At 44.3% G+C, this 16,610-nt stretch overlaps 1 protein-coding gene across 2 annotated transcripts in view; it reads right to left on the bottom strand.

Annotated features, from left to right (window-relative positions):
- Positions 1–16,114, bottom strand: part of Ttn (titin) — a 271,400-nt gene extending 255,286 nt beyond the window's left edge. For both annotated transcript variants that reach the window (XM_041639884.1, XM_041639883.1), the window contains exons 1-10: positions 15,924–16,114; positions 13,735–13,838; positions 11,536–11,739; positions 9,090–9,377; positions 8,487–8,572; positions 8,153–8,394; positions 3,873–4,203; positions 3,181–3,333; positions 2,374–2,511; positions 1,016–1,147 (exon numbers count right to left, since the gene is read on the bottom strand). In XM_041639884.1, coding sequence (XP_041495818.1) covers positions 1,016–1,147; positions 2,374–2,511; positions 3,181–3,333; positions 3,873–4,203; positions 8,153–8,394; positions 8,487–8,572; positions 9,090–9,377; positions 11,536–11,739; positions 13,735–13,825 — 1,665 coding nt within the window. In that variant the 5' untranslated portion in view covers positions 13,826–13,838; positions 15,924–16,114. The remainder of the gene's footprint in view (positions 1–1,015; positions 1,148–2,373; positions 2,512–3,180; positions 3,334–3,872; positions 4,204–8,152; positions 8,395–8,486; positions 8,573–9,089; positions 9,378–11,535; positions 11,740–13,734; positions 13,839–15,923) is intronic.
- Positions 16,115–16,610: the final 496 nt, after the last annotated feature.

The raw sequence follows: 16,610 nt of genomic DNA on the forward strand, positions 1-16,610 counted from the left end.
GCTAGGCCACATTCAGAATACTAAAGACTTAGTGATGAGGTAAAGATGTCACATCCCCATTTTAGAGGTCTAAGCGTGTGTTTTCCTAGGAATGAACTTCTCTACCAAGTTGTCCCTTAATACACTGTGCCAGGACGTGATGTCTTTGGGCTATGCTGACATGTCAAGAACGGGTGCTGCTGATTGGCTGAAAAACCCCACTGACTGAACTCATCAATCAGCAATGTTACAATGGCCATAGGGATTTCTATGTTCAAAATACTGCCTAGCATGATTCCTGGGTCACTAGAAGGCTCTTTTATCCTGAAGATGAGGTAAGCAACACCTGGGCAGCTGACTCTGGTTAACCCTTTAGATGACAATGCTCTCAAATGGACTTTAAAGAAAGTAGCTCTTGGATTAGCCAACAGCTGCGAGAAGAGAATGGGTCAAAGAACTTGAAATATAAACCCCTGTCCCTTAAAGTTTGGTGACAAAGGGGAGAAAAGTAGACTTCGGTGACATCAAATTCGTCTTCCTGTTTCCTATATCTTAACTTCCCTGGAATTATGGGCACTGTCTTCTCTGAAGTCCAACATTTCTCTTGCTGCTCAGAGTGTTTGGGACGCAGGTATGTGCCTGTGTGCCAGCAGGTGCATGCAGGCGTGTACCTCATCACTGCACGAAGGCTGAAGGTCCCAATCTGAGTGACAAAGGACTCAGGCTATCTGTCCAAAACTGACAGGCTAGTAGCTAGTGAGCAGAATCAAGGTGTATATTCTGTTGATCTATGATCTCTTAGAAAGCTTAAGGATGTACCTCCCGAACTCTTCAAGGAGAGTTTGCATGAACTGGTGGTGCGGGCACAAAACAGTACACAGAAAACAATTCCCACCAGGGAGAGGTTTCAACTCTAGACACAGGCAGACAGGAGGAGGGAAAGAGAGAGCAGAGATTCGGGTCTGAAGCTCTGGGCTAAGGTACATGCAGCTGGTCGGAAATGGGCCGTTTGTAAAACCCACAAAGCCAGACTTACTGTTTCTTGAGTTATTTGCTTTTGCTCTTGTTTCAGGGTCATTTCTCCTGTGATTCTAGTTTCTTGCTCTTTGGCTTTGGTTGCGGAGATCACTACCTTTGGTACAAATGCTTTTTCAGTTTCTTTTCTTATCTGTAATCAATGATCAAAAACAGAATCTCATTGTTTCCCAGTCTCCAACGTGGCTATCACCATATTAAACGCAACAATGTAGGAATCTGGAGGTGTGAAGTTCCCTTTCTGGAGATATCATTAATTGAATCATCATCTCTTAATTAATAAGAACACATTTGTTCTCTCTCTGAACTCTATACACAGTAAGTCTCTTTAGAGGAAAGGGATCACTGGATTCAAGACTGCTTGTTTTGTAGACAGTTGTAATTTACCTTAACAAGATTTGTGCCCTCCATAGATGGTTATAGGTAATTTAATTAGGTGCTAATTTTGTTGTCTGAAAGTAATTTTAGAGCTCAGAATTTGACTATGGAAGTCACAAGAAGTAATTTTGCCTGGCTCTTTATTTTAATATGAGAATCCAAGAATAATTTACACTCATCTGCCTTTCTATTATATTTTGTTTTACACGTTTCTAAATATGATAACGGTTTTGAATATCAAGGCTTATCTAAAATTGAGACACAATGGGACAGTATGTTTGGCATCTATCTTTGGCAGAGTCTTGCTCAAATCCTAAGCCACAGAGGATGTTTTGCTTCCACCTGATGTCCAAGGAGTGAGTTGATCCCATCCTCGGGTATCTTAGCACTGAAACTCACACCACAGGGTAAAAAGGGATTTGAGAATTTATCCTCTCAAACCATCCTGCAGACATTCGGCTCCACTAGCCAAGAGCCTTATCAGGAAGCTGTCTCCCATCTGTCCCCAGATGCTCTAATCCCGTCTCTGACCATTTGACTTACTCTATATCATGCTGTGCATCTCGTATGAAACCCATGTGCTAATGTCCAAGGATCAGCAAGCAGTGCTAAGCTTTTAAAATAGCCTACTCAGATTTCCTGTCCATCCTCCCTTGATCCTACCTAGCACAGCGCCTAGGTCATCTTTTTGGTTTTAACTCTGTTTGTTCCCTAGACACAGCTGCATAGTTAAACCTATGATTGGTGTAGGTGACTATTAAGTTAGATGACACAGGCTTTCATTTTATTTCAAATATGAATGCTCAGAGATGCTAAGGGGTGTTGGTATCAAGTGCTCAGGAATACACATAGATGCTATGAGGATGTCACCTATGTGAAACCAGACACATGGCCCTGGAATTAACTTGTTTCAGAGTTACAAACAAACGATATCATCTGTATCGACACATGGGGGCACCGCAAGTCAAAAATCACCTTCACCTGCTCCTGAGTTATGTGCGTCTGCTCCTGTTTTGCTGTAATCACTTCTCTGGTTCTTGATTTTAATTCCTGTTCCTTGGCTTTATCGGCGGCAACTACAGCCTTGGTTACTGCAGTCTTTTCTGCCTCTTTTCTCATCTGATTTTCATAAAAGAAAGAAGGGAAACATTCAGTACCCATCACCCAGAAGCTTCCACTAATCCATCAGGACTCTGGTCAGCCCCCCAAATTCCCAACCTCCTCCAACTCCCCCACACATAGGGATGAAAGCTAGAGGCTTTTAGACTGTAACAACATCTACTCAAATATGAGGGGGGATGTGACCCTGGATTTATATTCCTTTCCAGCCGATAATCAAATGTCACATTGGTTCTGAGGAAAGTAAAAGCCAGGGTCCTTCGGGGGGAACTTAGAGAAATCTATGTCTGCCCTAAAATAGTAGTTTCCACACCTAGCTTGGGTAGGAACTGAACCCAGACTTTGACCCGCCTTTTGTTCCTGCCTACCGGCCTCTAGCAGTCCCTGGACGTCTTACAAACAGTAGTTAACTTCAGCTTGCCACACACAGCCCAGGCATTTCTTCTAACCCGGTCTGCTCCTGTGATATTTACAGCTTGCACACATTTGATATTTCTGGCCACCTTTTCCTCGGGCAGCTCTAAAAGCCTGGGCCATGCTGGGCGGCCTGTGGCCTTCAACGGGATTCGCTTCCACAAGGGATTGGAAAGCCCAATTACCTGAAAGCAGAACGGAGCCCACTCGGATGCGCTTGCGCACCCCACCACCACGGCCCTGCGCGTAGCGTACCTGTTCTTGAGCAGCTTGTATGTGCACAGCAGTCGTGGTTGTCCTCTGAGCAGTTTGCTCTACAGCACTGATGCCTGGTTCTCTCACTCTGGCCATATCAACGGCAGCAACAACAGTTGCCACAGCTGCGCTCTTGTCTGCCTCCTGTTTCACCTGCGTTGCCAATCAACACGTGCAAGGCTTTTAAAACGGCGGTCCTCCGCGGTCCTCCACCCTCCGGATGCTCCTGCCCCTTAATACAGTTCCTCATGTCGTGGCGACCCCCAACCGTAAAACTATTGTCTGCTATTTCATGACTGTGATTTTGCTACTGTTATGAATCAAAAATCTAGATAATTTTGGAGATAGAGGTCAGTCAAAGGGGTTGTAACCCATGGGTTGAGTACCACTGTTTTAAAACGACAACTTAGTAGAAAATTTATGAAAACTGAACTATGTATGAGAAGAAACAAAATATATTCACACATAATTGTCATTACTACCTGCATTATTAAAACCCATCCTTGATGCAAGCCTCACAGACGAGTCTTTGACTCAGTTAAAGGTGCCAACCAAACCTGATCGGCCATATTGGCTATAGTTTTAGGCTCCTATGCATTTCCTCTCTAACCCATCTGGACTGCTCCATGCCTGGAACTGGGTCAGAGCAACCAGAAGGCGAACTGGAAAAAGCAAAGAGTTTCTGACTGTACCTCTTTAGTCCCCATAGCGACAGCTCCTGCTGTGAATGAAGAGCTGGCTGAAACGCTGGCTGCAGCGCCTGCCGCTCCACTGATGGTCACTTGCTCTTGGACACCGTATCTCCCTTCCCATCGTTCTTCTCTTCGGATCTGGGTCGAGCTTGTCATTGTCGTTTCTCTCATCTCAGCCTCAGTTGAGGAGGCCACATAGCCCTCTTGCTTCCAAGGCGGAGGCACCTCAGGGCCTGTGGCCACGGCAGTTGTCTGAGTCTTGCGGATGAGCAGTGGTGACTTCACAGATCTGATAGGGGAAGTGGAGATCCTCCCTGCTGGGGACACAGACCTGGAAACCAAACAACAAAGGTCAGAGCCTGGGTGCAAGGTACTCCAGTAGGCATGGTGGGATTTGGAGGGCACATGAAACTCTGGTGGTGCTTCCAGGCAGGGTGTCAAATGTGCGCCCCCCACAGGCTGTCTGGAGGGTACACACCGCACCTGAAAGTAATTCGTTTTAAATCTCAATAAACCCTGTGTTTATCTGCAGTAACCCCAGAAGGGAATCAGATTTAATTCTAAGTACGCTAGAAATCTGTGTGCCCTGTCTCACCTTCTTACATTAGAAAAGATAAAATAAAAATAAAAAATAAAAACAAGGCAGTGAAAGGGAGCGTCCTCCAAACACGGCCACAAAAAGGACAGGGTGTGCCCAGCTCCAGCTGGGGAGAGGAGAAGGTGTGCTGGTGTTATTCGGTTTTGGTAACTAAATGCTTTTGTCACTCCTGGCTAAACAAGCCACGTTTCTTCCTCCCTCTGCCCTCCCCCTCCTTGTCCCCTTCTTCCCTTATCTTAACCACATCATTATCCAGGCCACGGAGAGCCTTACACAGTCATTTGGGGATCCGGCTGTGCTATGTGTGCAGCGTGGGACTGCTGGTCTAGCCAAAAGTGTTTGTGGGTCACTCATTTTAATTCCCCCGACTTTATTTCTACCCTCACCTTCATATTGTTACACCGAGAACTTTCTTTACGTAGTATTAAAGTTAACTTGTAAATCAGCTGCTTTGAAACCTTGTTATTAATTGATAAAGTATCTTTTTCCAAAATAGTTATCACTGTCCGTTTTTATTATATACATCTGAAGCGCAAATATCATCTACCAAAGGGAATGGGTATTAGACCCTAACAGTGATAGTACAAAAAGCCAGCTTATTATCACACCAGTCACTCTAGGTACAGAGCAGCTATCTGAAGATAATGGTTTTTGTTCCAAAATTAATTAGCAATTCCTTTGTTTGCTCCATTTTACCTCTTGGTGGCAGCATTGCTTCACAGATTCTACGCACGGGGCCATGTTTATCAATGCATTCTGGCACTTGAATAGGGTATTTAGTTTACATCAATCATAAACAAAACAATTCTCCCAATTACGCTGAGGGACCAGTGACATTTTCTCTAAAATGCAGAATAACTTTGCAGAATAATTACATCAACCGGTTTCAGGAAGAAACGTTTAGTCATTTTCTCCTAACAGGCTGTGTGTGTGAACAGGAACAATTTGTATTTTGGAAAAGACATCGAAATCAAGCTGAAGGGAGGTCTAACCAGTATGGCGCCGCAGTGAAAAGAAATGGCCTGGGAACGGGTAACAAAGACCAGGCTAGAATGGGGTGGGGTCCACACCGATGGAAGGAAAGCAAAGCAACAGGAGCTTCCTAGTTTGGGCTTGCTTTGTTCTTGCTGCTGCTAGCCCAGTGGGATTAATTCAAAAAGAGCTTGAGACATGATTAGCATGACGTGAGTGATTAACAGCAGGCTTCAGGTAAGCCCATAACTGCGAAAATCAATGTAATTTGAGCCATTACCGGAAAATGCTTATTTCTGCACTTGCAATAAAAAAAAAAATAATCACTTGGTCACAGCTGGCTACAATGTGCCTCGTCCAGTAAAATATGCTTGCTTTATCTACAACAAAAATCAAAATTAAGCCATAGGACATTTTGGGAAGGAGTCTATCTGGGATAAGCATTATTTTCTTCACAAGCTGGCATTTTTATTTTGTAATTATTTTAAAGCAAATTTTGCAGACTAACTAACCGGATCCCTACTAAGAAACTCCCAGAAGGCTAAGATGGCCACTGTGTTCCAGGGGGCGGTCAGGAAATGTCTGTAATTCTACATGACCCTCAGGCTTGAGCTGGAAAGAGAGAAAGGCTCTTATGTCTCAGAGATTTCGTTTGGCCTATGTTGTGAGTGACTTCATGTATGCAAACCTGCAGACAGCTGAGATTAAACACATAAAAACATGAGGGTTATCTTTATTAAACTGAGCTTTTTGTAAGTTCTCATGTTAGTTCTGGTGAAGTAGCTTCAGTTACTTTTAAGTGACCAATATAGAACTAGAAGATTCCCACCATGTCGTAGTGTATTAATCGGACATCCCCATCAATCCCCACACTTTAAAGTGTGTTCTGCAGGATTGATTTCCCCTTTTCAGGTGGAGCACTTAAATACATCTGGTAGGTAGCACTCTCCCCATTTCCTGTTCTTTGTTCTCAGTCCCTCTTAACTTCCCAGGGTTCACGATGTAGCTACTAGTTGATGTTCTTTATGGTCCTTCCCAGCAGCAACTAGGGAGCGTCTTCTGAAAGGAGCGGGTCATTTTTCTCTCACATAACTTCACTATCTAGTCTAACAATGATCTGCCTTTTCACTATAGAGATGTTTTCATTTTTATTGTGGCTCTGCAAATCTATTTTTAAAAGTTCTCCCCATAAACATTTCTCCTATCCCTTTTTTTTAAACACATTTATTTATCTGTGTGCATGTGTGCGTGTTTATGTGCATGTACGTGTGTGTCTGTACGCAGTGTCAGGGGTGGGTACAAGCATGCAATGGGAGGGTAGAAGACAGTTTCTGGGATTCAGCTTTTTCTGTGCCCCCCCACAATGCAGTCCCAAGGAGCGAACTCAGGTGGCCAAGGTTGAGGGTGAGTGCCTATGCCCATCAAACCATCTGGCCAGTTTCTCGTTAATTTTTTAATTTAACTCTTTAATCAACATGCCACTTGTTTTGTAAGTGATATGAGGCAGAAGCCCAGGTTTGCTTTTCTTCCACACAGACATCTAATTAGAACAGTCTTATGTGTGAATACTGTTGTCCTTGATTAAAAACACAATTTCCCTGTATATATAGATCTATTTCTGTACCCTCTAGTCTGTGCCCTGAATATGGAATTCTGGTTACTCCTCCTTTTCCACTGCTGGGTCAAACACAAATCCTCCCCCAAGCCAGCAAGCATTCTTCCACGAGGCTAGACCTAATACCATCATATTATTTTCATAATAGAAACTTTACAGCGAACTTGGAATTTTTTTTTAGGTCAACTATCTCATTAATTCCACTTTATTTTAGCAAGGGGACCTGATCTATATGGGTTTTTTTTTTACTTCATTTGAATTGATTAAAATACACCTTGTGCGTGCTCAAATTTTGTAGTTTTCAGCTCATCATATTAAAAACCCCATTTTTAAACTAACTTGCAAAGTCTCAGATGCGGTGGGTAATTTGCGTTTGATTGTATAATTTCTGAACACTGATGATACAGGCTCGCCTTGCAAACTCTCTACATTTTAGTTGAGAGTAGAAATCCACTTTATGTTTTTGATAGACTAACAAACATGGAAAATATTTAGAAGGTTTTGCTTATTATTTGAGAGTACAAGTGTCTGAATAATGATTTTCTGTTTTCAAGGGACACCTTCAAGTAATGAGCTCATTGATTCCTTCCAACGGCTTCAAATCATTCCGGCTGCGAGTTCCTTTATTTCACAGAGGACACAACAAAGACCTTGGGGAAGCCTCATAACTTCTCTAGCTCGAGTTTCTGACCTAAAACTATTGGGAATCACGTTTCTTCAGGGTTGTGAATATTTAATGAGATAACACATGAGGAAGCAGACACCGAGGGGGTAAACACACATTGTAGGCATTCTTATATTATCATAACTAGTGCCCCAAATCAAAGCGCAAGCAAGTAGTCTGGGTGATTGATCGGCTTTGGAGAGATTTAACTCTCAAGTTTCATCATTCTTACCTCCCCCTGTTATATTTTGCCTCCAAAAGTGTGTATTTGTTGAACAGACTGTGAATAAGAATTCAGAGCCTGAGTTTATATCTATCTTCAATTAACCCATGGAAGATGAGGAGGATAAGGATCACATTACGGGACTTCTTGGGTCTCTTTGTATAATAATTTTTTTAAAAACTCCATGAGCTTCTAAGAGACGGTTTACCTGACCGGCGATGGGGTCGGCGCCCGCACGTGTCTGACCGGCGACGGGGAGTGTCTTATTGGTGATGGGGACTGCTGTCGGGCCAGCTGTGCCTTGGCAGCAATGGAAGGTGGCGTTGGAGATCTTGACTTGGGTTTGGGGGGTATCCTGGGAGGTGTCTTGTGTGGCAGCTGTCCGGTGGCACCATCTATAACCATCTCAACTGTTGCAATTGATCTGGCATCAAAGTGGGCTTCAATTTTCTGAAAGCAATGAAGACAGCGGTCACGGTGAGTGAGAAAAGCCAGGGAAGCAGCAACCCGGAAGGCTGGGGGCTGCCCTATAGGAAAATTACCTTTTCAATCCGGGTTTGTCTTGTTTCTGAAATCTGAGCAGTCGAAACGATTGTCTTTGTCTTTTTAGCGGGTACTACTTCTTCCCCTGTGGAAACAGAAAGACGTGTGTTTCAGGTGGGAAAAACCAGGGTTCGTAGCACAATTTCCTGTGTGTGATAGCGGAGAAACTGTAGCAGGCTGTGGCTTTCGTGTGAATATAATTAGATTTAAAGATAGAAAACATGTCATTAGAAAGTAATGTCCTTAGATTACTTATTTAAATATCCCATTGTTTGCCCATAACATGGAGATGGACATCACTTAATTGATTTGTGCTCTGGTTCTCATCCTGGGTAAATGGCTGCAGTGGGCTTCAACACTGAACTAGAACTCTAGAGGCCTTCTTCTGCGGGGGGGGGGGGGGGGGGGGGGGGGCTGGAGGGGGGAGGCGGTGAGTAAAAAGGTAGCTTTGATCTTAACTCCTGCTTGCATCCCCAGGACTGCGGCCTCGGGGAGGCAGGAGGATCCCTGGTCCCACAGGACTGCCTCTGGGGGAGTCAGGCAGATCCCTGGTCCCGCAGGCTTCCATCCTACCCTTTTCCTCCTGAACCTTGACCACCTACCTTGAACCAGCAATTCTGCGGTGGAAGTGGCTCTTCCAACGCTGTTGGTGGCATTTACGGAATAGGTCCCGGAGTCTTCAGGATATGCTTCTGCAATCAGTAAGCTGTAGAGGTCGCCTTCTTGAGAAATTTGGAAATCAAGGGAGCTCTGGATTTCGGCTCCGTCCCGGTAGAACTTCACCACAGGTGTAGGGATTCCAGTCACTCTCACTTGGAGCTGTACTTGGCTCCCCTGTCTCACAGTCATGCTTTGCAGCCGTTGAGCGAAGTTGGGTGGCGCTGTCTCCGCTGCCAAGGGCAGAGAAGGGAATCAGGCCCAGGAGTCGGGGTGCTCCCAACAAGGTATTTTTAAACTATTACAGCCCTGAGCCCCAAAGCAGAGACTGACTCCCCAATCCAGCCAACATCCTTGACTGTCCTTGAACCCAGTTCCCCCAGGGGGGTGGCAGCTAGAAGGCAGCAGCAAGGGAAGGCTGCCTGCCCGTATTCACTGTAGTTGCTTTGCTGTCCTTAGCTACTGTATTTGGCTTTTAAAATGTTTTATTAATATCTATGTGCATGTGAATGAGATTATGTGTACCACACGCGTGCAGGTCCCCAAAGAGGCCAGCAGAGGACATTGGGGTCCCTCAAACTGGAGTTACAGGTAGTTAGGAGCCAGCATGTGGGTGTTGGAAGCCAGGCCCTGATCCTCTGTAAGACCAGTAAACCTCTTCACTGAGAAACTAAATATTTTACCAAAAAGTCTAGATGTTGCTGTACTATTCTAGACCTTCCTGGGACTTCCAAATGCTTGAATCCTGCCTTTTGCTAACTAACATGCTAAGACAATTTAGTAAACTACCAAAATTTCACTAAAGTGAATTCCAGTGGTTGGCAGAATGAGTGCAACCACGACTTTCTCAATCACTGAAGTTTAACTTTATTCTAAGAATTCCTCCTACCAGAGTGCTATTAAAAGGACCAAAATATTTACTTGCATTTAAAATGCCAGCCCCAACAGTGGCAGGCTTTCATGTAGAAAGGAAGGTGTCCTCCTTGGTTCATTATATTAAAAGAAAATTTTCCCCTTTAGTTTTTTTTTAGTTGTTTGGCAATTCCACAATTTTTACAATGAGTCTCAGCTGTGTTTAACCTATTCCCTCTCCCACCTTCCTCCCTCTCCCACTACAGCCCTTCTTCCCAACAAGCCCCTCCCTCTATCATGACTTCTGGGTATGAGTGACCCACTGAGTTTAATGGGGGTTTCTGGCTCAAGCCTGGGTGGGAAGTTATATACTGAGCAAGAGCATCTTGCCAGCAGCTATGCCACTGGAGAAAATGATGACCCCCATCATTAACTGCCAGTTCTCCCCCAGGGAAGGGTGTGACCATCATTGACCTCCAGTTCTCCCCCAGGGAAGGGTGTGACCATCATAACCTCCAGTTCTCCCCCAGGGAAGGGTGTGACCATCATAACCTCCAGTTCTCCCCCAGGGAAGGGTGTGACCATCATAACCTCCAGTTCTCCCCCAGGGAAGGGTGTGACCATCATTGACCTCCAGTTCTCCCCCAGGGAAGGGTGTGACCATCATAACCTCCAGTTCTCCTCCAGGGAAGGGTGTGACCATCATAACCTCCAGTTCTCCTCCAGGGAAGGGTGTGACCATCATAACCTCCAGTTCTCCCCCAGGGAGGGTGTGACCATCATAACCTCCAGTTCTCCCCCAGGGAAGGGTGTGACCGTACATAGGGTTTAGGATGGATGATAAAATGTGGGATTGGACTAATGTGTTTCTAAATTATCATACTTTTTCTAGTTCTGAATTTTCTGATTGCACATTCAAGTTCACCCTTAAGCGATCTGGTGAGCTTTCTAGTTAGGCCATTTATGACCATGGAATGCAACACGGCAAGAGTTTGTATAAGACATCGTTATGTAGTCTACAGAATAACTCTTGTTCTTCGTGTCTGATTGTCCTGTTAAGAGCTGAAGGACAGACAAGACCTACCAAGGTAACTGAAAATGGCTTTAAGGGAAAGTGGTGGCACATGTTTGAAGAACAAACATTTGCCCTTTTCTGAGTATGCTTACTGCACAGTCTTTTCAATGCCGAGGGTACAGACCACCTTCGTCAGAATCATGGCAATGCCTTTTAAAGTGGACACTCCCAGTGATTTCTGAAATATCGCCTATTCTTTGATAAGACTCTAAACTCTCCCTGCTGAGGAACAAGATCTTTAGCATGTCTTCAGCATGCTTTGAGTGTGCAATACACACAGAGACACTGCTTCTCATCCGCTTTGTGATTCATCTTCAAAGAGGATTAAATTGCACGACCCACACAGCCATGGACATTCATCCTGCAGATCCTTCTCCAGCTTGGGAGCTGCCTCCTTTGTGGGTGTAGCTCTATCTGGACTCCCTCTGTCCTGGCTGGGGACAGGCTGGTCCCCACTGGCCTACCTGTCACAAGAAGCTCAGCAGTACTAGTCGCTTGTCCAGACCCGTTGGTGGCTCTCAGGGAGTATCGTCCACTGTTGGCTTTAGTCACGGCGGGGATCGTCAGTTTAGCGCGGCCATCGCTAAAGGAGATCTGCACGCCGGGCAGAGTGGAAGTTGAAATCACCTGGCCATCCCGAAACCAGCTCACCTCAGGAACTGGGGAACCTGGAAGGTAAGCAGTCATATTTATGTTAGCGTGGACATGGTCCAGCCCTCTGTTCTTTCCCATCATTGCAAGACCTTGCACAGGCCTGTTAAAGCTAGCTGGCGTGGAACCCTGTTTAGTGGTAACAACAGCATGACAGTCACCCCTGGGAACACCTGGTGGTTTGTACAGCGCCCTACCCCTTTTTTATGGAGTTGGGTTTTGAGGTGCACTGTAGCTTCACCACTTAAGTAGACATGATTAAAACAACGAGAGGGGTTTCTAAGCGTTGAGTGCTGCAATAATTTTGAGAGATGACCATTGTCATCCTGAAAACACGAGGACTAGAGGCACAAAGCCACCTTCCAGCCCTGCCCCAGGAGGCTGCGCATGCCTCCCTCCTCTACAGTTGCAGGGACACTGTCCAGAGTGCCCTTGCCAATGTGACTGCAGCAAAATGCCCCCACATGGACAGGCTGTTCCTCATGCTAACTCCAAAGCCAAATCCGGTCTTCCAGAACAACACAGAAAGTCGGAGCAGCAAGAGGGAACCAGGGTCTCTTCACTTATGGTTAAGAACAGTATCAGTGGCTTCAGGTTTTATTAAAGCCTAATGTGTTCAGAGGTTGGACGGCTACTTCAGGGAATGTTGCCTTTGCACCAGACCTGGATGCTTGTGACTGTTCTCGTTGGTAACAGAATGTTCACTGTGTTGTCCTTACACGAGCCAACCTCCCATTACGGGCGAGTGAAGAGTGTAATGGACTAATTTGTGGGTGTCAGACTTCATCTATGACCTATTTGTAAGACAATGTAAAGGCACACAATTGGAAGGACTCTGAATCTATGAAAATGTCATCTCCCAGTACTGTGCAAAGAGGCAAATTCCCGCAGACTTCATGCGTGTTCTGCTCAGTTTAGAAGTTATAGAGGATTTGAAGAAAATAAGGTCATCATTTAAGAGTTCATCAGGCAAAAGGAGAATTGAGCTGAGTTCTACTAATAGAGAACGAGTGATGTTATGATATTTTTGCAAAGTATTAGACAGTTACGTAAGACCCATACATAATACAGAAACAGGAATGAAAAGGAAACTTTAGCATATATCTTTATTGCAAGCCACACATAAAAAAAAAACAAAAACAGAGAGAGAAAGAGAAAATGAATTCACCACAGGGATGCACTGAATTATGAACTAATCATAGTTATCATTTAATAATATAATCATATATGACCAGCTATGGTTCTATAGGAGACAGGTTGATTAGGTCATTTTGAAATTATTTACAGTATAGTTTATAGATGGCTCCCCCTCACTTGTCATGAGGTAATGCACAATCTAGAATCATCCCTGAACCAAGTGATGAAGAAAAAGAGGCCAAAAAGAAATGAGTGGAATGCCTTTCAAATGCAATTCTAGGGAAAATGCTTGTACTCTTTGAATATAAAGAGCAGACAGTACTGTGCCTTGCCATTAATTGCAGAAGGGAGTTCTTTAATTCACTAGAATAATTTAGTAACATGAAGAACCCAGTAAAATAATTGCCATGAGTAGTCACTGCACTGGCACCTATGGGAAGTTGATGAAATTTTTTTTCCTATGTAACATCTAAAACTGAGGTACAGACTAGCTGCCCAGAAGCTCTGTACTAAACCCCACAGCACAAGGGTGCTTGTCTGTCACGTTGGCTCTGTGGCTGAACCCAAATATAGAATGGCCAGATTTGGCCCTACTTAGTTGCTAGATTCTGACAGCAAATTTTAATCTAATGCTAATTATTTTTGCTTTGTGGAATTATAAATATGAATAAAACATTTTCAAGTCATTACATTGTCAGCATCCTGTGAACGGTATGCCCTTAAAATGACCTTTCCATGGTGTTATGCCAATTTTACATAGTAAAAGCAGGGTTTAAACTTGGTTTCAGGGCCTACAGAAAAAAACAAAAACAAAAAAAAACCAAAATCCTGGGGGAAGCAGGTGGAACAGAAAAGAAAGCATCCATATGGCTTACCACTAACGTGAGCCTCAAAGGTTGCGGTACTACCCTCCAGTACCACAACGCTTTGTAACGGCTGCGTAAACGTCGGTGCTTGAGTGGTCATCTTTTTAGGCACTCTGAAAAGGAAAAGAAAAACCAGTGAAAATGTTGATCCTCAGGGCCCCTCAGCAGCTACGTGGTGGAGACAAAGACATGTGCTTTTCCAAATGGATTTCTCTAGGCATAGGTGGCCCTAGAGCAATAGGAAGCCTTCTCTTGGGGTTTATGCAGCTGACCTTTGAGCTAATTTAAGGGAAATTGGGGGGGGGGATATGGGGAACATCAAGCAGAGCAATGAATACCCCCCTAGTGGTCAAAGCAGAAGCATCCAATCCTACCAAAAATGGGAAATCAGGTTGGGAGAGAGTGGAAGGGAAAACCAAGCTATGGCCCAGGGCTTTCAGAGACAAGGTGTGATGTCTGTACCCTTTGCACCAACATGGCATGTAAGCATGTGAATCCCTCCCAGGCAGCTCTCACCACGGTACCAATGTTACAAGGGGGCTTTGCCTTAGGCGCTGCCCACTGCTTAAAATCGGCGCCAGATGAAAACAACTGTACTGAGGAAGCCTTTCACTAATGTGAAAAGTGTTGGCAAGGATTTTCACAGCCACAAGCCTTTTATTCTTCAACAGCAAAGCAGGCTTACAGCGTCCTAGCATGTCTGTACATTGTATGCAATGGCACAATTAATGTGGCTGAAATAATCACCAGGGAAAAATATTTAATAAGTCCAAATTTATTATAGATCTGAAATCAAAATGTTGACTTGAGTTAACATGGAGCAATAAGCAAACTGAATAACAGGAGCTGGTGGGAAATGCTCATGGAAATAAAAAGACCTGTGCTTTAGGATGTGAAATAGTCAACAAAGAGATGAGCGTAAAATTTGCAATTAAGTCCTTTTGTAAGTGGAAGAAAGTATTTCGCCTATCAGTTTTGGAGATTATGTGTGAAATTTCCTTATGCATAAATACCTAATTATTCACCTTGACCAGACTAGTGTTTTGGCATTAAAAGCAATTTCTGAATTTTCTATTGTATCATTATTATTTTTCTTAATTTTTTTTGTTCATTGACATTACAGTGCAATAATCTTAGTGCTGGTGTTCTATTTAGTGTAACTAAAGTTCTTTAAGACCAAGTTCCTACTCCAGAAAAATCCAGGTATTATCCTCCAAAAGTTTTCAGGAATCATTTCCGAGGAACTCTTGTGTCCAGCGCATTATCTTTAGGGTGAGCACATTTTATGTCTACGTTTTCCTGTCTGCAAACCAGTGCATCTTCTAACAATAGCTATCTCCTTAGACAAGCAATGCATAATTACGTATTTATCTAACAACAGGCATTTACAATTAGCAACCTAATCCCAGAAAGATGGGAAATCTAAGTGTGTTTTGAAATTAAGTCTTTTATTTCTTACTCTTTTTTAGTATTAACATTCATCTCATGTCATATAATTAGATTGAGGGTTGAATTAAAATGCATAATGAGATTTGGAATCGTCTGAACAACAATCCTCCATCTTCATCGAGACTTTATAAAATGTTGGGATTGAGTGGCCTAAATGAGCTTGATACCCTATCCTTATTGTCTATGCAGGCGAATTGCTTGCGTTTCTTGGAGCTCTTGCTTTCCAGAAGCCTAGGGCAGAAGGTATGCATCTGAAATGTCATGCTCCCAAAATAACCCCCCAGCTTGACTGACAGCAGACAAGTGTCTGCCACTGTCCCGCAACAGATACCCCGGCGGCTGATTCCCTTAAAAAGTCATCGGGCGTAGCCGATGCCACATGGCTTTCTCAGAGCTATTCTTGGTCAACCTCGCTCTATCACAGGGCCGCATAACCTTGTACATTCCCCCACGGACACGTTTATTAAGGAAGCAAACGTTTCTGCCCTCATCTCAGACCCCCGAGCTCTAGGATATCAAGTGCACTTTAAAAATCTCAAATGGTGACTCTGCTGGTTAGGCTTAAGCATTTGATTTATTTTATTTTGTTTTTAAAGAAAACTTGCATGTCCAAATCAGGTTTAAAATACAGATCCTCACTGCAGGCCAGAGAGAGCAAACCCTTAGCAACAGACATTCACCGGTCAAACTGGCGACTGGAAACCCCTCAGAAATAGCTCTAAGATTCAAACAAACCCGTTCCCACTTACCTGAATTCTCAAGAGTGCCTAAAAAGGGTGGGACTAAGCCCAAGGTTGCTTCTGAAACGACGTCCTATGTAGAGTTGGGTTTCCCAACCATCTCCTACATGAATCAGTGAGCCTCTAACCCTCAAAACAAAACCACACAGTCAAGACTGTGTGGTTTTGCCTTTCTATGCAATCCCTACACCCGAGGCGAGGTGGGAATGCGCGACTGCTCCAGAGCCAGGGGCTGGCCGGCCCTTATATTCCCCAGATCTGCTGACGGGCCCACATCCTTAGTGCCTGGGGCTCTGATTGGCTGCCTCTCTTAGGAAAGCCTGATGGGGGAGGACCGGTTTGGGAGTACCCCATACCACCTGTTCCTCTGATTGGCAGCGCTAAATTTAGCGTCTCAGAAGAGGCTTTAAGAAGGAAATAGAACTGCATTTTAAAAATGACCTCACGGGCTCAGAGAAGCGTGTAAGTGGCAAATGTGAAAATTTTACCCATGTGGCTCTGAAACCCGAATGTGACAATAGAAAGGACGTGTGGGTATTCATGTCTCTAAAACAATCCCAGACTTGAGCCCCGAGCCGAGCCCCGTGAGTCAGGCTCCACTTCTGTTCCCTGCCCTCTAAACCCAACCAAATGGACCTGTCAATCATGACAGCTGAGGAAGAGATTTATATCACACATAGGTTTCGCCTCCTCTGA

Source organism: Microtus oregoni, unplaced genomic scaffold, assembly GCF_018167655.1.
Source record: "Microtus oregoni isolate MIOR12 unplaced genomic scaffold, Mior012 000060F_ref0000265, whole genome shotgun sequence".
Taxonomy (NCBI): Eukaryota; Metazoa; Chordata; class Mammalia; order Rodentia; family Cricetidae; genus Microtus; species Microtus oregoni.